This window comes from Helicoverpa zea, chromosome 2 (assembly GCF_022581195.2).
Source record: "Helicoverpa zea isolate HzStark_Cry1AcR chromosome 2, ilHelZeax1.1, whole genome shotgun sequence".
NCBI lineage: Eukaryota > Metazoa > Arthropoda > Insecta > Lepidoptera > Noctuidae > Helicoverpa > Helicoverpa zea.
Genome location: NC_061453.1, coordinates 14,988,332 through 15,013,900, shown reverse-complemented (window position 1 = coordinate 15,013,900; position 25,569 = coordinate 14,988,332). Strand labels below are relative to the sequence as shown.

The 25,569-nt window shown below is 43.0% G+C and overlaps 1 protein-coding gene across 1 annotated transcript in view; it reads right to left on the bottom strand.

Annotated features, from left to right (window-relative positions):
- Nucleotides 1-24,361, bottom strand: part of LOC124643178 — a 28,433-nt gene extending 4,072 nt beyond the window's left edge. The window contains 11 exon segments of the mRNA XM_047182057.1: nucleotides 6,896-7,160; nucleotides 7,294-7,492; nucleotides 7,931-8,071; nucleotides 8,140-8,311; nucleotides 8,379-8,528; nucleotides 8,615-8,908; nucleotides 9,757-9,877; nucleotides 9,943-11,141; nucleotides 11,215-11,574; nucleotides 11,657-11,962; nucleotides 24,212-24,361. Of these exon segments, the coding sequence (XP_047038013.1) occupies nucleotides 6,896-7,160; nucleotides 7,294-7,492; nucleotides 7,931-8,071; nucleotides 8,140-8,311; nucleotides 8,379-8,528; nucleotides 8,615-8,908; nucleotides 9,757-9,877; nucleotides 9,943-11,141; nucleotides 11,215-11,574; nucleotides 11,657-11,870 (3,115 nt within the window). The 5' untranslated portion in view covers nucleotides 11,871-11,962; nucleotides 24,212-24,361.
- Nucleotides 24,362-25,569: the final 1,208 nt, after the last annotated feature.

Below are 25,569 nucleotides of genomic sequence, written 5' to 3'. Positions count from 1 at the left end.
CTAGACCTAGACTTGTGACATCACACTTTTACGATAGGCTGATGATAACACTAGGGAACAAAATAATACTTTTTTTTGTTGCATTTAATTTTATGACTCATCATCCTCCGAGCCTTTTCCCAAACTATGTTGGGGTCGGCTTCCAGTCTAACCGGATTCAGCTGAGTACCAGTGCTTTACAAGAAGCGACTGCCTATCTAACCTCCTCAACCCAGTTACCCGGGCAACCCGATACCCCTTGGTTAGACTGGTGTCAGACTTACTGGCTTCTGACTACCCGTAACGACTGCCAAGGATGTTCAATGACAGCCGGGACCTACAGTTTAACGTGCCATCCGAAACACAGTCATTGGTGTCTAAGATATACTTAGAAAGTACATACAAACTTAGAAAAGTTGCATTGGTACTTGCCTGACCTGGAATCGAACCCGCGCCCTCATACTCGAGAGGTTGGTTCTTTGCCCACTAGGCCACCACGACTTTTTTATGACTGTTGTTTATTAATTCGAGATCACCATATTTTTTTTTCTAACAGCTTTAGTTTTTGAGTTACTTTTGTGTCCCAAAACTCAAAAAAATTCGCGCTCGCTACGCTCGCGGCTTTTTCACTTTGCGGTGGTTTAAGTCCAATGTCGAAAACGTTAGATTAGTTTAAGTTAAAATTGAAAGTAGAAAAGGATAGCACCCCCATAACGCCCTCTTTCAGGACTTTCTGGTTAACAAGAAGCGGTGAAGAACAAAACAAACTTCCCAGCAACACAGCTGTCTATTACAATAAAATTATTATTATTTACAATAGTCACTATTTTACATTTTTTTGTACAAAACAGTACCAAAACTCAAAAAATCTCGCGCTCGCTACGCTCGCGGTTTTTTCACTTAGCAGTGGCTTTTTTTTTACTTGTTTCTGTGATTTCGTGTCCCAAGACTCCAAAATTTTGCGCTCGCTGTGTCACAACTTCTTAATTTCACAGTACTTTTTCTATAATTTCTATAGGTATTTTTGTGGCACAGAACTCAGTTATACAGTTTTATTCCACGTCTTCGCTTTTGGTTTTATAACTTGGTAACTACGACGAAATCTAAAAATGTTCCGGCTTGCTACGCTCGCGCAAAAAACAAAACTATATACTCACAATCTTTCTATACATAGGGGTGCTTTAGTAATGATTGCACCCGGTACATAAGCTAGAGACGGAACTGATAGTGAGCATAATATGAGTTTAGGTATATTAAAAAAAAAAAAAACTTTTTAGCATTATTAGATTGGTTCGTAATTTTATTTTGTCGTTTTTTTTTTTTGGGTGCTCAATAGGTAGCAGCCCCGGGTGCCACCCGATGCTATGCCGCCACTGGTAGTTGAGAAGTGCACCAAATGCGTCAAACCCTCCCTATATTGGCTTACTGGCTACTAGAAGTTATTGATTGAAATAGGTTTGGATCGAAACTATTTTTTTATCGGGTCCAACTTCCTCCTAAGTTTATTTTCATTCCTAATGCCAAAGTCCTGATGCTCAGAAAAAAGGAAATAATTTCATTCAAAAGTTCATAAACGACTTGCATAATTTTTAATGAGCATGTTCATGCTCCGACTTGTACTTTTCTAGTAGCCGCTTCTAGTTCCTATTTTCTAGTAGCTGTGACCACAACCTTTTTTGAGGGCTGGATCCGCGCTTGAGACCGAGAGATCAGGCGCAGGACCGACATTTACGTGCTCTCCGATGCACGGGTGTATCAATCACCAGCTTCCAGGCTCCGGGCTGCTTTGTGAAAGTCTTCTAAAACCCACAAAGCGATTTCGGCCCGCCTCGGGAATCGAACCCGAGACCTCGTGCTCAGCAGCCACACTTGCGACAGCTAGACCAACGAGGCAGTTAAAATATGTATCTATACTAATATTATAAAGCTGAAGAGTTTGTTTGTTTGTTTGTTTGAAAGCGCTAATCTCAGGAACTACTGGTCCGATTTGAAATATTTTTAACCGACTTCCCAAAAAGGAGGAGGTTATCAATTCGGCCGGTATGTTTTTTTTTTTTTTTTTTTCTATGTATGTACATCGATTACTCCCAGGTTTATAGACCGATTTACGTGATTCTTTTTTTGTTCGACTCGGAATAGCTGCCAGTTGGTCCCATAGTCATCAGGTCAGGATCTGATGATGGAAACCCTGAGAAATCGAGGGCAACCTTCGAAAGTTGTAGGCATACATAGGGTAAAAACTTGACACTCAGGTGTACGCCTAAAAGCACTATTCAACTGTGAAGATTTGGAGCTGATCTGATGATGGAAACCAGAGAGGGTCGAGGGAACTCGACAACTGAATATGTAAACTACCTCGTGTTTGGGCTTAAATTATTTGTATTGACAAGACCTTTGCAACAGTGAAGGTTTGGAGCTGACCTGATGATGGAGACCAGAGAAAGTAAGTCGAGGGAACTCGACAACTGAATATGTAAAATACCTCGTATTTGGACTTATATTCTTTGTATTGATGAGAACTTCTCACTTGTATGGATAGTGACAACTATTCGTATCACTGAAAAGCTTTAAATAAAAAACTTTTTTACAAAAAAATTAAACCGACTTCCCAAAACACTAAAAAGCAAAAAAAAAACTATTTTTAGGTGCATCGGCCTAGAAGTCGGTGGCAAAATTAACTTAGTAACATCCATTAGACACCGACTTCTAGGCCGATGCACCTAAAAATAGTTTTTTTTTTTGGTTTTTAGTGTTTTGGGAAGTCGGTTTAATTTTTTTGTAAAAAAGTTTTTTCAGTGTTAGATAGCCCATTTATCGAGGAAGGCTATAGGCTACTTTTTATCCGGGTTCGTGCAGAGGTTTCCACGGGATGCGGGTGAATAATATATAAGAAAGACTCCGAAACTACAAAGATTTGAAAAAATCTTCCATTCTTAGGAAATTACATTATTCCCGAGTAGGGCTGCCATCCGTCCGGGTTTTCCCGGATTTGTCCTCGTTTGGAGGCCGTCCGGGGGCCGTCCGGGCGGGGTTTCAAGAAATGTCCGGACACTTTTCATGTAAGGAAGCACCTCATTGAATTTAAGTATATGTTTATAGTAAATGGATTACAAATTAGGTATTATCAACCGACTTCAAAAAAGGGAGGAGGTTCTCAATTCGGCTGTATTTTTTTTTTGGCTTATGTTTAACTGATCACCAGATATAGTAACAAATAGCAGACAAAAATAGTAAATGATCACCAAAATGAAACTCGCATTTTAATGTAAAATTATAACCAAAGTATTAACACCTCGCCACCTATTTAAGTGAAATTACTCCAAAATAAATCATGCGTAAGCCAAAAATAGTAATGGCCTTACTACAAAAACTTTAACAACTGTTTTACACTTGTCTAAAAAAAATGTGGCTCCAAAATGAACCTTATGTCAACGTCATAATTTGTCATTTTTTTAGACAAGTCTTAAATTGACGTTAAAAAGTTTTTGTGGTAAGACGGTAAATGATCACCAAAATTAAACCACCATTTTAAAGTAAGATTATAACCAAAGTTTTTAAATTCTGCTATCCTATTTAAGCAAAATGAGTCCAAATAAATCATTGTTATCCCATCATCAAATCATCAAAATTATACCAGCGTTTTAATATAAAATGATAATCAAAGTTTTTACTTCTTGCTATCCTGTTTGAGTAAACTGACTCCAAAAAAATCAGTTCGGCCTGATACATTATGGGGACCCTTTTTCTGCACTAGGGTGGAAAATTGTCTATTGCATGCCTCTAAACAGTGCGATAAGATTATGTTTTCGAGGGAGTGTATTGAGAAACACATTCTTCTTCTTCTTTCTCCTGCCCTGTTCCCAATTTTACTTGGGGTCGGCGCAATATGTCATTTTCCTCCATTTTTATTTATTTTATTTATTTATTTATTATACTTTTTGCACACATTTTACAAAAAAAAACAATGTACAAAGGCGGACTTAACGCCTTAGGCGTTCTCTACCAGTCAACCTTTAGGTGGAGGAGAAATTTCATGGCAGGTGCACTAAATATGTATATAAGACAAATCGAAAATATATAAACGTACATAGACTTATTATACATACACACATATATATATATATATATATATATAATATTAAATAAACTTTAATACATATATAAATAACACAAAATCAAATGCATAGTTGTGTCAATTCTGCAAACTCTGGTGAAGATACTCACGAAGCTTCAATTTGAAAGTCAATCGGCTATCTACCATCCTAATTTCCGAGGGCAACTTGTTCCATAAAAGAATAGATTGGACAAAAAAGGAGGAATGAAGGAAATCTGTGCGATGTGAGGGACATTGGAGTAGACGGTTGTTGGAGGAACGCAAATTTCTGTCATGTTGAGAACACAAAAACTGGAAGTGGCATGATAAATATGGAGGTGAACAAGGAGTATGAAGAATGGAAAATAGAGTAGTTAATGCTCTCATCTCACGTCTTTGCCTAATTGGCAGCCATCTAAGCTGTTTTCCCCTGTCACTCGTCATACTGACACTCACTCCCTTCCTATTCACATTATCTTTCAGGCAATCCATCCATCTTTTCTTAGACTGACTGGGGATCGTGTCCGGGCGGGCACAGCGCGGCGCATGCATTGCAAGCCGGACACATAACTTAATATGGCATCATAATACTTTATTTGGTAATAAGCCTACATTTTATGGCAATCACAGTGACTTATTTAGGCAAAAATAATACATTAATTTGGTTGTCAAGAGTTGGTGATCATTTACTAAATTTGGTGGTCGAATACAATTTAAAGTGGAGTCGTGACTAAAATAGCTGGTACTATTACATTTTTAGACTTTTTTTTCTGGTGTTCAGTAGATATTTTTGGTTACAAAACTAAGGGTATCAAAGCATTTTATGGTGGTCATTAAAATTCTGCTACGCACTACGAGAAGTTAAAAAAACGACCGACAAACAAACTGCTATCACCACATACTACGCCTACGCATACTCATGGCTCAGCTACGGCATTATTATGTGGGGAAACAGTACCGACGCCAATACCCTATTCATCCTCCAAAAGAAATTAATCCGAATAATAGAAAATATAGAGCAAACCGACAGTTGTAAACCTATTTATATTAAGTATCGAATATTAACACTACCATCTATTTATATCCTGGAAATATGTAAATTTGTAAGAAATAATATAATATAAAAGAAATAAACTTTTTCATAACCCGCGGAAATAAACACAACGATCGTCCAGTCAGACACAAAAACATGTTAATGCTTCCCTCTTCACACATGACACTTCACACCAATAGCCCTTATGTAATGTCTATCAAAATATACAATAAATTACCAGAATCTTTAAAAAATGAAACAAGCCAAAATAAATTCATACGCGCACTCAAAAACATCCTTACTAACAAAGCCTACTACTCAATAAACGAATACATGAACGATAACAATATTGTCTACACACAACACAGTACATAACACATCACATCACAGAACTTTGAGGTTTTTTTTGTTGTTTAGTAGGTATTTTTAGAGAATACCTGTTATTTAATTGTTTATAGCCTATAGTTTTATAGTTTAGTTGTCTAGTCTTATGCTTGTTCCTACACAATTTTTTTTTTTTATGTTTAATAACAAGGTCAATTGTTGGATTTTTATATATATCTTTTTTTTCTCTCTATAGATATATTAATCATTATGTTAGTTGTAAGTTTAATTTTAATTTTATTTTGCTGTGCCCTACAGGGTCCACAATTGTACCTAGCTCTAAGCCATATTGTTACACCTATTTTATACATTGTGGAATGCAAATAAATAATATGAATATGAATATGAATATTTGTTCCCTTTTTTTTTATGTTTGTTACTCGATTTCTCAAAGACGCCTGGACCGATTTCAAAAATTCTTTTTCTATTTATTTGAAAGGGTATGCTTGTCATTTGGTCCCATCGTCATCAGATCAGGATCTGATGGTGGAAACCCTGAGAAATCGAGGGCATCTCTTGAAAATTGTAGGCGAGCATAGGTTAAAAACTTGACAATGAGGTGTACGTCTGATAACACTATGCAACAGTGAAGATTTGGAGCTGACTTGATGATGGAGACGAGAGAAGGTCGAGGGAACTCGACAACTGAATATGTAAACTACCTCGTGTTTGGGCTTATATTCTTTATATTGACGAGACCTTTGTAACAGTGAAGGTTTGGAGCTGACCTGATGATGGAGACCAGAGAAGGTCGAGGGAACTCGTCAACTAAATATGTAAACTACCTTGTGTTTGGGCTTATATGATTCGTATTGATAAGAACTTTCCACTAATGCGGATAGTGACAACTAAACTTGTCACTGAAAAGCCAAAAATAAAAAACTTTTTACAAAAAAATAAAACCGACTCCCAAAAACACTGAAAAGCAAAAAAAAACTATTCTTAGGTGCATCGGCCTAGAAGTCGGTGGCGAAATAAACATATAATCATCCACTAGACACCGAATGCTTTTCAGTGTTTTTGGGAGTCGGTTTTATTTTTTTGTAAAAAGTTTTTTTGTTTAAAAAAAATCGTACTCGTTCGGGGAAAAAATGCGATTTACGCCAAATGTCCGGGTTTTTTTTAATGTTTGTCCGGGTTTGGCGAAATTCGAGATGGCAGCCCTATTCCCGAGTGACAAAGTTATTTTTTTTACATCGACACGGTTGACATCGTGGGGAATTCGTCAGAAAAATATGCAGCACTAGCTGTCTTGGTACTTTACTTTTTTTAAACACGCTTATTTAGTATCACTTGACCCACTTTCCGGTCTTCGATCAGGTTGAAATTTTGCACACGCTCTGGATTTAAAACGGTGAAAAATGTTGATGGTGTTAAAACTGCTAGTAGCAATAAGTGTAAGAAACCTGTGGACTCCATGCGCGAGGCGGTATTGACGGTGTCGCCGAAGAGGCAGTAGCGCGGCATGGTGAGCCCCACGACGGCGGCGCAGCACGGGCCCGAGTGCAGCCCGATGCGGAGGTGCAGCGGCGTCTCGGGCAGGTGGCGCAGGCGGAAGCGCCCCGCCAGGTGCAGCAGGTGCAGCGCCATGGTGGCCACGCTCTCGGCGTGGTCGCGCGTGCGCACCGGCAGCCCGCCCACCACCATGTACGCGTCGCCGATGGTCTCCACCTGCACCAATCGCAGCCATTACCTGCTTCGTGCTCACACAACTACCAGTTAGCATGGGTACATCGTCAATCAATGTAGATAAGATTGACAGCTTCTAAATATGGGTGAGGACAACACTTCGACATATGGGTACCTTGTAGACGCGATACTGCTCAATGGCAGCGTCGAAAGTGGTGTAGAGGTCGTTGAGCAAGTCCACCACTTGCACGGGCGTGCAGCGCGCCGCCAGCGCCGTGAAGCCTACAATGTCACTGAAGTAGATTGACACATCGGAGAACTCCTCGGGCTCTACGCGCGACCATCAGCGGAGCATCAGCCGCTCCGCCACCGACCTGCGAGACACGTTGAGACTTCACATGTTGATGCAGAGAGCAGACAAGCAATAACTTAATATAATATAACCATATCCTTCTCAGTCAACTCGGTTAAGTTTACAGGATCTCTTTAGCTCGGTTCACCTGTAGCCTTGCTTCGAGGTCAAAGTGTTCATCAAAGGAGTTTTCTAAGCCTGCTGTTGTGCAATATCACTAGGACTATATGGGGTAAGATGCTGCAGTGCTTCTCTCATGTTTCGTACGCGTGGGAGCGCCAACAACGTCTTGAACTTGCTCAGCCACAAGTAGGACAGCGTCCTTAGAGTGCCCCGGAACTAGATTCAAGCACAAATGCATGTACTCGGGTCTCCAGTGGGCGGTAAAAAAATACTTAATTTTGCTCATGATTCTATTAGATATTATTTTTTTTCTGTTAAAATAAGTTTGTCTGAATACCTCGGTAGCATCCTGTTTAGAAGTTGTTCAGTTTTTTTCTTCTCCATATCCAACTGCTCAGTCCGCTCCTTAATTAGTTCTTCTAGATTATTACTATATTTTTCCAGCATTTCAAACATGGAGTCAACTATGTTGATTTTCCTGCAAATAGAAGTGTTGGTAAGAGCAGGTGCGTGAGACGCGCGATGCGTGAGATGCGAGGCTCTTACCTGCCACGGTGCAAGTGACGAAAAATGTCGTGCAGGCGGTGAAAGTCAGGGCGCAAGTCGGGCGCCTCGCTCCAGCACTGGCGCATGACGCTGACAGCGTCGGGCGGCGCCGCGCCCATTGACACAGACGGGCGGATCAGCGGCGGCGGCCGCGACACCTTCTCCACGATCTCTGCAACAAGCCGCAGTGAGCCGCACGCCCGCGCCATCACGCGCCGACCCCCCGCGCGCGACCTTACCTTCCGGCGTCAGCGCGAGCATGCAGTAGGGCTCACCGCGCACGATCACCTCCTGCATGATGATAGCGAAGGAGAACACGTCGCCGGGCTGCGTGCCGCGCCCGCCGCCTCCCTGCTCGCGAAGCAGCTCGGGTGCGGTCCACAGCAAGTCTGTACATCAAGGACCCTCTCCGTACACTTGTATGTTTTTTTTGTTAGTTGAGAAAGCAATATTGGGTGTGGCGCCAGTTGCTCACCGCGCGCGGCGCGCAGTGGCTGCGGCAGCGCCTGCGCGCGGATGAGCGCGGGCAGGCCGAAGTCGGTGACGCGCAGCACCCAGCGCGAGTCGACGACGCAGTTGCGCGACGAGAGGCGGCCGTGCACGCGCAGCGGCGACGCGTGCAGGTAGCGCATGCCGCGCACCAGGTCCGTCAGCAGCGAGAGGCGGAACGTCCAGTCCAGCTTGATGTCGTCGGCCATCAGCACGTCCTCCAGCGAGCCGCGCCCGCACGCGTCGAACACCAGCGCCGGCCGCGGCGAGCACAGGCACCCTGCCGGCACGCCGCAAGCACTCTCAGAAGCGCCACTCTAATGTTCTTATGAACTAGGTACTACGTCTACTGAATAATGAGGTTATCAGTTCAGCAAACTCTTTCATTTAATTTAAATAAAACTACTTTTACGGATTTTATACTTAGCGGTTGTGTTAATATTATTATTCTTTAATATTTGTATGTCTCTTCCAAACCAAAGGACTACAGAGTCCCGGATTTTTGGGAGGCGAACGTAGCCAACACGCTGAAGCTCTTTTGAGACAACTTTAATGAAATGGAGACACAAAACCGACGATTATTAATATAAATTGGTAAAAAACTAAGTGGCAATGCTGCCAGCCTCTTGGGTACACTCCCGGTGGGCAGCGATGAGGAGGAGTTTTTATGCGATTTTTATTAGTTTTAAGTTGTATATATAGATGAGTTTAATGGAATAGTTTTTTTTTATTAAAATGCAAATATTATTAACCAATAAATGAATAAAATAAAAAATATGTGAATGTAGTTTTATTTAAATGCCTAGACCGACGCATCCAACAGGTTTTTGTTACTTTTTAGGGTTTTTAGAAGTTGTTTTTTTTATGATAAATATTGAAAACCAAAAAAAAAAGAAAATTAAAGTCTGATAAATTAAAGCAATACATGCAAAATTTTTGGTTGTTTTTTTTTTTCAAAATCTTTAAATATGCACAACGTTAATACTAAAGTTTTGATTTCTGCCGACACTCCCGGATATAATCGCTCCAAAATGGAATTCAGAATCCAGAATGCAATCACGGAATCCACATTATGATAATGGCGAGCGGTGGAGTACCTACAGTAGTAAGTAAGGCGACGCGTCTCACCAATGAAGGGGTTGAGGTTCTCGTGGCGCAGGTTCTGCATGAGCAGCAGCACGTCGGTCGCCTTGCGGCGCAGCTCCAGCCCCGCCGGGCCCGGCAGCTGCCGCACGTGCACCACGTCGCCCTGCGCACGCGCCGGTCAGTGCTGCGCTCGCACGCTGCGCGGGCGCCGCGTGCGAGCGCGCTCACCTTGTAGCGCACGCGCCGGTCCAGCGCCACGCGGTTCACGCTGCACGTGGACGACGGCGCGGAGGGGGCGCGGGGCGCGGCGGGCGCGGGGAGCATCGGCTGCTTCAGCAGGTCGGGCCGCTCCAGCTCGGGCCCGCCGAACTCGTGCAGCTGCTGCAGCCAGCACGACAGCATAGTCTCCATGCCCTCGCCCACGCGCCGCCGCTCGTCCACCGGGAAGGTGAAGTCGGCGGGCGAGAGCACCGCGTCGCGGCGGCGGCGGCGGCGGCGGCGGCGCGCGGCGACCCAGCGCAGCAGCAGCGCGGCGCCGGCGGCCAGCAGCAGTGCGGCGCCGGCGGCGGCCCAGGGCGCGGCGGGCAGCGGGCGGCGCGCGGCGGCCGCGCTCCAGCCGTGCAGGCGCGCCGACTCGTTGGCCAGGCGCACGGCTCCGCGCCGCGACGCATCCAGCGCCGCCGAGCTGGCCGTGAGCACGGCCGCGAGCCTCCAAGAGGTCGTCGCGTTGCTCGATCGCTCGTATAAGTAAAAATCTATGTCAACGTACTCTGCTTGTGCGTGTTCTGCTTCTTCTTGATTTTTGATTCCTTCTATTATCTCATCATACACAAGATGATTTTCGGTAACGGGCTCCTGTGCCGAATGCTCATCGATGAGAAGCAGAACACGCCGAAAATATGTGATTTCGATTGGAGTTAACAAATACTCAATGTCGATCGACAACGCGTCAGTGGCGCGAGCTGCTTTACTCTGGTGTGGGTCGTCCACAACATTGTTGGCTTCGAAGCTCTCGGATTTGCCTACTTTACCCTTATACTTATTTTGCAAAAACGTATTCTTACCATCATCAATATCTGATTTAAGGCGGACGGAGTCCATTTTTGTAGAATTTTTTAAACGGTGCATTTTATATCCGTCGGCCAACGTTGACGACTTGGCCCCAATATCCCCGACTGAGCCGGGCAGCTGGTCTATTATTGAGCGCTTTATGTTTCTCGTAGTTAGCGATTCGCCTATAGCTAAAGTGATATTGCTTAATTGGAAAGCATCATAAGTATCATTTTGCAGCGTGCGGACGCCGTTAGGCGAGCGGTCGCACTCATCCACCAGCAACAGCAGCGCCGGCGGTCCCTCCCCCGCCGCGCTCCGCCCCTCGGCCGTCGCACCCGTCTCGCGACCGCCGCGGGAGGCACACAGGATCACAACTGCAACACAACATACAGGCTGAGCGGCATGCCGTGCGCCGGCTGTGGGGGCGCCAGCTGCTGCAACACTGACCATCAGGTTGGCGCGCCAGCTCTTGCGGCGAGAGAGGCGCGCTGCGCACCGCCACGCCCGCGGCCGCCAGCGCGCCGGCCGCGGCCCGCAGCGCGGCGCCGCACTCCGAGCGCGGCGCGGCCGGCGCCAGCAGCGCGCGCGCCCAGCGCAGCCGCGCCGCCAGCCGTGCCACCACGGCGCCGCGCGCCTCGCCCGCCGCGCATGCCGCCGGCAGCGCCCGCCGCAACGCGCGCGCCGCCGCCACCAGCGCGGCGCACAAGTCGGCGCCGGCGCAGCCCGCGGTCGCTACCGCACCGCCCTCGCTCACAGCGCTCAGAGCGCGTAGCGTCACTCTCGCTCTCCATTCGGGCCCACAAGTGTCTGCTCGAATCAAACAGCTCTCAACAAAACTCTATGAAGGCGTTACTGTGCTAAACAAAAGTTAGTCGCACCTTGTCCTCACCTTCGTAGGTGAGAAGTCGCACTCGGTATCGACCGAATAATCCTCGCATCGGTTCATAGCTGAGCGCGGCTGGCTCGTGGAAGGCAGTGCGGAGCGCGGCGGGGCAGGCGGCGCGCAGCACTAGCGCGAGTGGGGCGAGTGGGGCGGCGAGGGGGGCGGCGGGGGGCGCGGCCGCGGCGGACAGGGCGGCCAGCAGCGGCAGGAGCGCGCGCATGCCTCACGGGACGCGCGCCATGCGGCCGCCGCGCGCTCGCTCCGCTGCCTCGCTCGCCTGGCTGCACCGGATCAAACGGCGAGGCGACCCACCTGTTACATTTATAAAGCAGATCAATGGCTCTTATGCGATGGTATCTGTACGGTCTTATCTTCTTTACATATTTAGAAGGCTAACATGCTCTTCCACTGCCTGAGGAATCGAACTTCCGAAGTAAATAAATTGGCCTCGGCAAAAATTTTACAAAACTGATTTTACTGCTTACTACGATCAATAGGAGGAACCGACATTTAAAACACTGAGAAGGAAAAAATATTATTGTCATGGCTTTGGAAGTCGGTGTCTTGAGGTTTCCGCTGTTTAGTTATCACCATCACCTCGTAAGGTAAACGTACCAATACTCGTCGGATTTCGGAAATCACCGACTTTGAAGCGCTACTGTGTGTTAAATATTCAATATAAAATGAAAATTTTTGCATGACGTGATAGAGTATTTATTCGTTATTCTAAGTAATTAATGTTTTTTTAATCATTTTCATGGGTTTATGTACTTATTAAGGCAAAAGTAAAAAAAGGGCGATTTGTACCAATAGTCGTCTGATTTGTACGGATACTCGTCAAATATTCCCAGTACTCGTCAACTTTTAATGCTAATGTGAACTCTCTGCTCTTGAACATAAAGTTCGAGTTATGTACATTTTTTTGTGCTTGACTTTGTTAAGCATACTTGTGCCTTTGAAACATTAGGTAGATAGATAGAAAACCAAATCCTTATTTAGAATAGCAGGTCATAATCTGTTACAAGAGCAAGTATTCAATAAAACAGATTATATTATATTACATTTTAATTTATATTCCTATATATCAAACGCTTGGAATCACAAAATAAGTCTATAAAATATATGTTATATTTCGTAATCAATCATATAACCATGCAGTCATGTGCATATGTAGCACGAGTAAAATTATTACTATTAAAATATTTAAATTGCAAAACCAATATTGTGTTTTCCCAAAATTTATATACAACCTTCGCTCCTCTCCCTTATGGAAGCAGCCACATCTTTTAGACAGAATTGACCAAATTATCCGTACTATCCTTCATCTCTTTTTAATTTGGCCTTAGACGACCGAGCGTGGCTTCAAGCCACCCTTTTTTTTTTAACGACGTCAAAAATCATTAAATGACCCCTCCCGCTGTGGGTTAGCAGCGGTGAGGGAGTGTCAGACTCTTACTGACTAAAAACCGTCGTGTTCCGTCATAGGCATTTTATGTACCAGGGCCGCGGTATCTCTTTCGAACAACCCGCAGCCCCGGCAGGCCTTGGCCCTGCTAGGCCCCGCTGGGGTTGCTGACATCTCTTTGAGGAGCGCGTGGAACAACGCGCGCCGTCGACACGGGCGCGAAGCCACCCTTCCGATCAGATTCGGTGGCCTCGGCGTCCGCAAAATTTCCAGTTTAAGTCTACCGGCGTTCCTATCCTCGGTCTGCGGCACTAAGGAGTTGACCAGCAAAATTTTAGCCCCTTCACTGGTCGATTCTGAGGTGCATGGTATGAACGCCTGGAAAGTGGCTTACCCAAATACAGCCTTCCCTGACAACCCGGCTTCCCAGAGACAGTGGGACGAGCCGCTCTGCAGATTGACGAGACTAATTGAAACATCTGACAATACTGCTGAGCGTGCTACTGGCTGTGGGAGAGTGGGAGTCAGGCTATGGCTTCACGCACTGCCATCACCCAGCGTTGGGACCATGCTGGGTGACACAACATTCCGGCTCGCTACATGCCTACGCCTCGGCGCTCCCACTGGGGCTCCGCATCGCTGTCAGTGCGGCGAATCTGTGGACTGCCTTGGGCACCATGGTCTTTCCTGTGGCAAAAGTGCTGGTCACATGGCACGACACGCCAGCATAAATGACATGAAAATGTGGAGTCCACTCGTGACCAAAAGGCTGGCCTATACTTCGGCCAAAGGATATGCATTGCCATCCAGCGTGGCAATGCAGCCAGCCTTTTGGGCACGATCCCCGCTGACAGCGATGCGGATGAATTTTTTGATACTTAGTTTTAATATTTCCCCCTTTATTATTTTTGTAAATATGAAAGTCTGTGAGACCACCACACTGGTCAATTTTGAGGTGCCATGTCTGACCGAGGCTTTAAATGCTTGGAAAGTCGTGCAGCCGCAGTGCCGGCCGCATACCACGACATGCTAGCATCAACGACGTGATCCGTCACGCTCTTGTTGCCGTCGGCGTACCAGCCGTACTCGAACCAAATGGCTTGGTACGCGACAATGGCAAGAGACCAGACGGCATGTCGCTATTTCCGTGGAAGTTGGGTAGGACTTTAGTGTGGGACGCGACATGCATCGACACTCTTGCGCCATCTCCCGGAACTCTCCCATCCCGGAACTGCATGTTGTGCTGGCTCCGCCGCTGCACAAGCAGAGAACCTCAAGCGGCGCAAATATAGTAACCTTATATTCAAGTACATGTTCAAGCCGTTTGGGGTTGAAACTCTTGGGCCGTGGGGTCCAAGAGCCCGCCTTCTTGCCAAGGATATTTCCCAGCGCCTGGTTGACACTTCACGGGACCCAAAGGCTGGCTTTTATTTCGCACAGAGGTTGAGCATTGCCATCCAACGTGGCAATTCTTCCAGCCTTTTGGGTACATTACCCAGTGACAGCGATGAGGAACAATTTTTTGATGCACTGTATTAGTTTTCAGACAGACAGAGCTCAAGATTCGTGCCGATAACTATAAGATTACTCTTTACCCATCAATATCGAATACGACAAGCAAAGCAGTGACAGCGATGGAAGCTATGTCATCTTAGTTTTAAAACTGATTTTAATATTTTTTGCGTCAAAACTAGTTGAATGACATAATTTTTATACAGACGCTATTAAAGCAAGTTAGGGAGACGCGGTACAATACGCGTGACGACATGCAGTTATTTCAAACAAAAAGCATAGTGTAAGAACAGTCAATTTTTGCTTGCCACAAATTGTAATCCAAGCGTAGTAGAAACAAAGGCTAGTGGTAGTTGTACCCAAAGCGGTAGATATGTATCGTGTGTCCTTAATCGAATGGCGGAGGCCTACAGCGGCCAATATATACCTAAAAAAACACTCGTAGAAAATGCTTATAGGAAACAGGGGATTTAACCATTAAGAAACATATTAATTCAATCGAATAACATGACTGTGTACGTGCATCTAGAACCAGGAGAGTAAAATGTACCCCTAAGAAAAAGCTTTAAAGAAACGCAGTTTTATCAACAAATGTAGTCTAAACCTTAAATATGTTTGTTCTAGAGAGATAACAATTTTGTAAAAGTCCCGATATTAGCTATTTATTCGCATTTTGTACTGTAAAACACAAAATATCCTCATTATGACGAGTTTAGGTGCAACTTTTGAGCACGTCCCAGTAGTCGTCATAATAATTCTAAAATTGACGGGTTTTGGGTCAAATAGGAGTTTTAAAGTATCAATAGATGTCACATTAAAAAAATATATCTTCTATGTTAAAAGTATTCCAAATTGCATATTACATCGTTAGCAAATAAACTTAACTATCTAATTAAACAAAGAAACATACCACAGACCCCACTGGAGTTATGTAAATCAAAGCACAAAACCACGTGCTGAGTTTCACTTTTGACAGCTGAACTTCACGAAAAAACTATTTTGTTAGGGCACACACTTTTCGAATAACATATCTCAGACGCCATGAATGTTAAAACCCCGTATTGTAATTTCAATTGTGCAATATATTATCAATAATATGTTGACATATAAACCGGGCCATTTTAAGTTCAGTAGAAATAATAAATAAAAGTTTTTAGATTAATTGACGACTGTTGGGGCATGACGACTTCACCCGCGTTTACCTTACTTAATTTTATAGCAAATTTGCCTTTCAATGTTTAGTCATAATTCTGAATTTTTTTTCACGATCACATCAATTAGAATGAAAATGAAAAACCCCTGTGACGAAGAAGCTGCTGTCAAGGGTTAAGGGGTTCCCTCAAGTGTGGCTCACCTTCTCCAACGAGCTAGCTGTGGAGCCATGATCTATCTCTATGTAAAGCTCTCGTCCCATGACCCATCTCATTGTAGTGTCGTCAGATACACACACGTATAGTTACCACGTGTTTGCGCTTATTTCCTTCCTTCACAGCTTTCTCGGCTTTTGATGAAAATTGGCGCTGAGGCTTTTGTCCCGTATAGGGTCTCAGCATTATGCTGAGCGAGGGCTGTTTCACGTGGGTGTAACAATTATTTCGTTATGTACCTTCTTCTTGTTTTGTGTCTCCTTTTAACTCTTCAGCCAGTTTCTTCATCAAAAGTTAAAGCCAAAGTAATGTCTAAAGTAAAAGTAACGGTCAAATTCAATTTTTCTATTAGTTTTGCTGTCACTTTAGCCTTGAAAAAACGTATTTGACCGTTACTTTTACTTTAGACATTACTTTAACTTTAACTTTTGATGAAGAAACTGGCCGATTGTATCTACTTCGTTTTTTTATGTCTAATTTTTGTATATTTTTTTGTATGTATAATTTTTAGGGTTCCGTACCTCGAAAGGAAAAAACGGAACCCTTATAGGATCACTTTGTTGTCCGTCTGTCTGTCTGTCAAGACCCTTTATCTTAAGAACGCGTGAACGTATCAAGCTGAAATTCACATGAAATACTCGGGTCTATTGTCCCTTTAAGCTGTGAAAATATCAAACTTCTAAGCCAAGCCAATCAAAAGATACATCCGATTATGTCGATATTTTCAACAAATTTTCTACGTTCGCAAAGGAATCAAAACCTACAGGGTACTTCCCGTAAACTTAGAATCTTGAAATTTGGCATGAAGCATTGTCATATAATGCAAATATAGGAAAAATTGCGAAAATCACATTTTTTTTGTTATATAATATAATAAAAATATTTTAATAAAATTAAACTTACTACCTTATTTCTCACGAACGAATAAAGGTACCAAATTGAAATTTATACCAAATACCTAGGTCTATTGTCCCTTTAAGCAATGAAAAAATCAAACTTCTAAGTTAACGCAATCAAAAGATACAGCAGTTTTACCGACACCTTAGACGAATTTCCGTCACACGCTAGGGAATCAAAATCTACAAGGTACTTCCCGTGAACTCAGAATCTTGAAATTCGGCACGAAGCAACGTTATATAGTACAGATAAAGGAAAAATTACGAAAATGATAAATTTGAAGTTACATAAAATATTAAAATAATATTATTTTTGCTTACATGACATATTTTTTTTTTTAAATAATTATAAACTTACTACTTATCCTTTTTCACATGAACGCGTAGAGATATTAAAGTTTTGAATAAAAAGTGAAATTCATATCAAACACTTCTTAAATATAATGGCCTCTAAACTGTGAAAAATTTTAAATCATTCAAAGGTCATTGGGCACCTTAGTATGGAAACCATACCCACGGCGGATACGAACGAAATATAGCACAGTATAATGATAAAGGCTCTGATTTACTGTGGCATTAGTCGCATCAATGTGAACCATGGGAATCTAGAGAAAATCAGGTGTAAACATCAAATATTTTCCTCATTTCAATGGGGAATTTAAACGACCACGTTTGACGGATTTGAGAAATCATTTCTTTGTAGTGAAAGAGTATACTCGCCGTTTATTTCCATTGTCATCAGGTCAGGATCTGATGATGGAAATCCTGAGAAATCGAGGGCAACTATCAGAAATTGTAGGCATGCATAGAATTTAAACTTGATTCTCAGATGTATGTCTGGTGATACTATCAAACAGTGAAGGTTTAGAGCTTACCTGATGATGGAGACGTGAGAAAGTCGAGAGAACTCCTTAACGGTATGTTTTAGTTACGTCGTGTTTGGGCTTATATTATTCGTATTGACGAGAACTTTTCACAAAAGTTAAAAATAAAAACTTTTTACAAAAAAAAAAAAAAACAACTTCTAAAAACAACAAGAAAACTGTTTATAGCATCGGTCTAGATCTCGGTGGTTAAATAAATATAGATGCATCCTCTAGACACCGACTTCTAGACCGATGCACCTAACATCTTTTTAATTTCTTTCTTGCTTTTGTTTTCTTGTTGTTTTTTTATATGTTTGAAGTTGGATTTGTTTGTAAAATGCTACAAAATAAAATAAAGCCGACTTTATAAAACAAAGAAAGGGACAGAATACTTTTGTCAAGGCTCTAGAAACGTAAAGCCAGCAGCCCCGAATCCTACTCTCTAGAGGTCGTTGTTACAATTCGACAGTTACAAGTCGTCAGGCGGTTTCGAAAAAAACCTGAAACTGGGGCTCGTTAGGTGATTAATCCCTCAAAAATAAAAGATCCCATTCCTGCAATGGCTGCTTTAACCCAAGTTAGTAGTGAATTCTCGTCACCTAAAATAAAATAAGCTCCAACACAAGGTTACGTTATAAATTGTAAAGGAGTTCCCATAACTATATCGATCTCACAATGGCAGTCAAACCTATCCATGTGAAAACTCTTCGCCAATACGAATAAAATAAGCCCAAACACGTGGTACTTGCAACATACCGTTCAGGAGTTCCCTCGACTCTCTGTAGTCTCCATAATCAAATCAGCTCCAAACCTTCACTGTTTACCAGTACCCTCAAAAATACATTCACATGTCTGGTTATGACTCGATGCGTGCCTACAATATTCAAGAGTTGCCCTCGATTTCTCAGGGTTTCCAGATCCTCATCAGATCCTGGTCATCCGAATTGGCATCTTCCTTCTTTATGAAAATTCTTTAACAATAAAAACTAGCATTGCAACCTGTACAATCCTCTGAAACTGCTTGTCTTTTATATTTTTCAAACGATCCTGGACATTCGTCTCCATGGAATTTTAATAAAATATTATATTCAAAGAAACGTCATACCATTCTCCACGATTTGAAACTACTTTGATTCATGTCCGCCACTTTTTACAAAGCGGGTCAGATATGCCCAATGACCTTTAAGACATAATTAGTTATTTTCAATCAAATTTCTGAATGATGACTATAAAATGTTGTATATGTTACCGTAAGATTACAAACATCGTTAGATTACAATCTATCTCGAGAGATTGTAAACTGTCGAATTATTGTGAACCGTAACATCTGATTGCAATTTAACGCATTATTTTTCGCTATATTATAATCTATCGATGAGAAATTGTCAAATTGTCAACTGTCCGAAAGCTCTCTCTGATTGGTCAGTCTTTTTGTAAGATCGACCAATCACGACCAGCCGTTCTGTTCCCATGGAGTTCCCGTAGAGTTAGGAATGAAATAGAGGTGTCAGTTAAATAAAATAAATGCTCTTCAAAAATTCTTCAAGTATTAAATTTATATAAAAATAACTCTTATAAAAATACAGTTAGGTATTTTGTCTTCAAATACAAACTAATATTTAAAAATAAAATAAAAGGGGTGCTAATTAAACAGGCTTCTTTTTAATATCATTATTCGCCCCCAAAAATGTATGTTGCCTTCTAAATTACTAATTCAGCCACAATTAATAAAGCGTCGAGCATCTAAATAATACTATCTTAGCCACGAGTTATCTTCCACTCTAAATACAACTCAGCATGATGGTTATTTTTTTGCATCTAAATTTGTAGCATGCATTCTAACAGTAAACTTCTTAAATACTATTAAATGACATCATAAAAATATTTATTTACCTTCTAATTTTTTAACTCGTACCTACTGAGTTTTTTGTTTAAAATATAACACATCCCATATTAATTGACCCAGCATGGAAGTAAGCATGCAACATGCAGCAAGCATAACTTCTGTCACGGCTCCGGCGCTGCGGGGCTCCGGCGGTCCCATGCGAGCTTATCGTCGCAGATGGTTTTCACGCTCACCACCGCAGCTTCGGCTTGCTGGCCGGCGGAGCCGGCCAGCCTCAGCCGCGGCGGCGAGCGCTGAAACTACCTGCGCCTCAGCTCGCAGGCCGCCTCGCCCCTCCGCGCCTACGCGGTTTTGAATTGCACTCTAGGGGTAGGGCAGACAAGACTACGTGGAGTCGGTTTTGCAGCGATTCGTTTTCGTCACTAACTTCAATTTTTAATACAATTTTTAATTGTGTGTAATTTGAGTCTTAAAAATTAAGTACAATTTTTGATTTTATAAAAAATTAAACCGTCACTTATTTTTGCACGTCAAGGAGCTGTGACACCGGGAGTTGCAAAGAACATTGTCTTTTTTGACGTTCTACGCCAGTTGACAATTTGACCGCTCTACATCGCTCTCGATCTTACAAAAAGACTGACCAATCAGGGAGAGCTTTCGGACAGTTGACAATTTGACAATTTCTCATCGATAGATTATAATATAGCGAAAAATAATGCGTTAAATTGCAATCAGGTGTTACGGTTTACAATAATTCGACAGTTTACAATCTCTCGAGATAGATTGTAATCTAACGATGTTTGTAATCTTACGGTGACATATATAAATAACTTTAATAAAATAACTTTTACAAGGTACTGGCCTACTATTTTAGTTATATTATAAAATAAAAAATATTAACTTTTTGACTCTCACGAAATTACCATAACTATGATTGTTCTAAACTTAACGGTTGGCGCGAAACTCACTTTTTATCTATACAGGATTTGTACGGAACCCTCGGTGCGCGAGTCCGACTCGCACTTGTCCGGTTTTTTTGTTTAATTGTATGTCCATGTGTCACGCGCTCGAATAAATGTATTTTTAATCTCTCTTTATTTTCATTCTTCTCGCAATCGCGATCTCACATGCACGCATTATGAGATCTCACCATAAAGGCAAAGTGCAGTTTAGAGAACTCCTAAACGTTTGATAACAGAACAGCTACCTTGTGTTTGGGCTCATTTTATTCATATTGATGGGAAATTGCACCATTTCGGGTGCACAATTTGCAACTATAATAGTTTTAGACCCAAAACTGAAAACCATGAAATTAAAAAACTTTTTTACTAAAAAAAGAAACCGGCTTAGAAAAACATTGAACTGACCTGCGTGTATACCTACCTGGCTATACTGTGAGTATTACTAGCTCCGAGACAACATCGAACTGACCTGCGTGTATACCTACCTGGCTATACTGAGCTCCGAGACAACATCGAACTGACCTGCGTGTATACCTACCTGGCTATACTGTGAGTGTTACTAGCTCCGAGACAACATCGAACTGACCTGTGTGTATACCTACCTGGCTATACTGTGAGTGTTACTAGCTCCGAGACAACATCGAACTGACCTGCGTGTATACCTACCTGGCTATACTGTGAGTATTACTAGCTCCGAGACAACATCGAACTGACCTGCGTGTATACCTACCTGGCTATACTGTGAGTGTGACTAGCTCCGAGACAACATCGAACTGACCTGCGTGTATACCTACCTGGCTGTACTGTGAGTGTGACTAGCTCCGAGATTACATCGAACTGACCTGCGTGTATACCTACCTGGCTATACTGTGAGTGTGACTAGCTCCGAGACAACATCGAACTGACCTGCGTGTATACCTATCTGGCTATACTGTGAGTATTACTAGCTCCGAGACAACATCGGACACCAGTTCAAATTAAATAAAAAAAGCCACCGAGAAAAATAACTAAAAATAATACTTAATTAGTACAAGTAATTGTCTATGGTGAATAATAATTTGATGTGCATAGCTTTACAAGTACAATTAAACAAGGTGAGGAAATAAACTGGGAAATAAAGAAAAAACAATGGTAAAAAACAATAATAGCAAAATTAATTAATAAGAAGTAATTATAATAGTAACAGCGGTAAGAAGTCAGTCAAGCCGCAACACAAGTTGCTCGACCCACGGTAGGGCACGCCACTATCGCAGCAATAAGGCCCATCCTAAAGGAGTGGCTGGAGAGACGCCACGGCGCCCGCAGCTTCCGGCTGACGCAGGTTCTTACCGGACACGGGTGTTTCGGAAAGTTCCTGTGTCGCATAGGCCGGGAGCCCACGCCCGAATGCCACCTCCGTTGCATCTGCAGCGAGGACTCGGCGCTGCACACGTTGGTGGAGTGCCCAGCACGGGCAACGCAGCGCATAGATCTAGCGGCAGCAGTAGATGCTGCGAGAAGTCTTTCGCTGCCGGCTGTCGTGTCCTGCATGGTCGGCAGCGAAGAAGGGTGAAAAGGGAGAGAGAAACTGCTGCCTCTCTCCCCGCCCGCAGCAGACGTGGTGGGCGTCGCAGGGTGGCTGATCTCCGGCCACCATAAGGCGCGGTCTGCGGGCGACAGACTAGGGGCGTCTGTCGCCCGATCAGAAACAGGCCTCGAGACGGTGACGTTATGTTGCGCGCGCCTCTCTTAGTGGAGCTTGCTGTGGCCGCTGGGTGACGGCCACAGAGGGTGACGGGGCCCGCCTTTGAACATCTGGCGGGCCAAATACCTGTCGGGGGTGCGGAAGAATGCTTTGACAATACCCGTGCCCTCGACAATAGGTAATAGAAGGCAACACTGGGTGGGTTTTTAGCCGGTAAGAGTCCGTCACACCCCCTCCACCGACCCCAGGTGGAAGGTAGTCCATGAGGATTTTCCCCATGATAAAAAAAAAACTGCTTAGGATCGCATGACAAGGCGCGTTTCATGTTAGGGCAAGAATTAAAAAAAAGAACCGGCCAATTGCGAGTCGGATTCGCGCACGAAGGGTTCCGTACCATTATTTATAAAACGGACAAAAAAATCACGTCTGTTGTATGAACAACAAAAATACATCATCTGTGAAAATTTCAGTTCTCTATCACGGTTCATGAGATACAGCCTGGTGACAGACGGACGGACGGACGGACAGTAGAGCGAAAACAATAGGGTCCCGTTTTACCATTTGGGTACGGAACCCTAAAATACCAGGTTTCTTCAAGAAATCTTTGTTCCTTCTTGCAAGTCGGTTGAAAATGTTTCTGGTCATTTTCCAGAGCCGTCGAACCATTGACTAACGGTGGGATGGAAGATAACTTGGAGAGGAATAAGCTCGGTGATCAGTAGTGATCACAATATGTTTTGATATTTACCTATCTTCCTAACATTCTCACGCAATGCGAGCAATGTGATGTTGGGCTTGCCAGTGCTCCGACTGGCAGCTCGTCAGGTGGTGGTAGGTTAGTAGACGAGGCAAACAAAACAGAACTATATGTAAAAGTAACTAATACCTAAGTCTTCCTTGTATTCAATACACTATTTAAACATATGTAAAGCCTAGTACTCGTCTTAACTAATGAATATCTTACTGTACGATGAATTCTTATTGTCTGCTTATGTTTTACATTACCTGTACTTAGGCAATTTTTAAGTACTAGGTGTTGGTGCGGTGTGATCACAGATTAAGACTTGTACTAAGTAAATATATCAAAGCTTGGCCTTGAATCAGCGACGTGATGTTCTCAGTGTGCGGCTGCCGCGCGCTGAGCGCTGCGCGTGCTGCCGTGCTAGTGCGGCTGCCTGTCTCACACAATGTGAAGTGGTTCGGCACAACAAGCCCGTCTACGATAACATGGTTCGTTTGATGTCCGACATTGTTTAAAGTGGTTTGTTAAGTTGATTACACTATTTGAGTGCTAATTGATTTAATCATAAAGATATAATGAAGAGGCAACGACAATAAACATACTATGGATACTTGACCAGGTAAAGTTTGCGATGTTGGTAATCTGTCTATCCATTTTTGAAACTTCACTATTATTTTACAACTAGAAAGCCAAATATTTACGTGTTTCATAGAATATGCTTTACTCGGGTATGTAGAGTAGTTCTCCGTGTACGCGGGTGAAACCACTACAAACATCTTGGCAGTACAGCTATTTGCAGAGTTTCGCTTTACCAAAGCTAGTTTTGATAATTCTCTCCGTGAATGTGGGATTAATTTGATAAAATATCGAATAAATAATAATCGTAGCAACAGCCTGCTACCTACTCTTTTTCGTAGCAAAACTATTTAGCCGTAATCGCGCACTCAGTAAATGAAGGTAAAATAATGACACGACTAATTCTTGTATAACACAGCAGTCACACTAACTGCTGTACGAGTATGCCGATATGACACAAGGGATGAGACGAGTTAGGGGTGGCTTGTTCCACACGAGCCTGTGACTGATCAACTGCCAGAGGAACATGATGATAGCCCGGTATATAACCAGCCAAACTTGCGTATAAAGTTAGGTTTACTCGTGGTGATCACTTAATAACTTAGATGTTTTATTTTTTGGTAAAAACAGGCTTAAATCTCTCGATATGAAACACAAACTTTGCACCTACACTCTAGGGTATTTTAAAACCGGCATTGAACTTACTTTAGCAAAACCCGCTAAGCAGCACCGATTATTAGTAGAATCCACATTGTCCGTAAACACGCACGTATGTGTCGGAATATGAGGGCTTGACACGTGCCGGCAGGCGCGCGGCGGCGTCGGGCGCGCGATGTTCCCGCTCGGCGCGGGCAGCCGCACTCCCGGCCGGGCCGCGCCGCGCGCCTGCGCGGGCCGCCGCCGCCGCGACGCCGCCGCCGCGCCGCGTCTAACGATCCTGGCCCAGCCTCCGGCACAAACACAGTGCTTCACGGAGCCAAGGGATCAAACGGAACAAAGCGATATCATCATGTCCTCTATTCCTCGTCAATAATACACTGCTGTAACAATAAGTAACGACTCACACTGAATACTATGGTTTACACTCGCTTTTAGCACTGTATTTGTCTTCATTAGAATTTCCAAGAACAAGTACCAAGACCGAATGTACCTACATCTACATATTCTGCGACTTTACAACTTTTGGCATATCTTTGTCCAGTCATTCATAGGTTTAGGGTACAACTACAGATGAAAGCTACTTAGCAGGGACCCGATTCTGCTAAGTTGATGTCAAAACTGAATAAAAATTGAATCGCAATAGCAGTTTTAACCTTAGCGGGAATTCTGCTACCTACTAATATAAGACCAATCGTATTCCAATGACATTTCATTGGTTTGCCATTCTATACGGTAGTTTGCTCTACAATCATATTGCAATCGTAAATCATTTGCAGAAATATTATGATTCATTATTGAATCACAGAAAAGGATAAAACCATTTATTTAAAAGAAAAAATAGCGGAATGTGATTGTAGAGCAAACTACCGTATAGACCAAAAACACCAAAATGGCAGATCAATCGCAAACCAATCGAATGTCGTTGGAATTAGGGCATGCAATACCGGTTAACCGGTTTCGTTTTTACCGGTAAATCGCCCATTTTTGCGAGTTTTAAATTACCGGTAAAAATAATATGAAACCGGTAATTTACCGGTTTTTACGTTTTTCTGATAGAATATAGCAATTGTTCATTTAACGTCAAATCCTTGTTATGTAGCCTGAATATAATGTAATGTTGCATACATTACGTATTGTAAGAGTGTTAAAGTTGCTGTTTTTTAGAAAAGTAAACTTGTGTGTCCTTAACTATCTCTAGGTTAGATACAAATCTTCTTTCTCATCTTAATTTATAAAATCTAAACAAATTGTATTCATTCGGTTATTCTGTTTTTCCTCATAGCTGTCAGCTCATACAAGGTACAAATGTTTATTGCTTATTTTACCTACTCTGTGACCTTACTGAGCAAGGGCTTTTACTTCACCACCATGCGGACAGCTCTGAGGACACGGTGGAGCACACA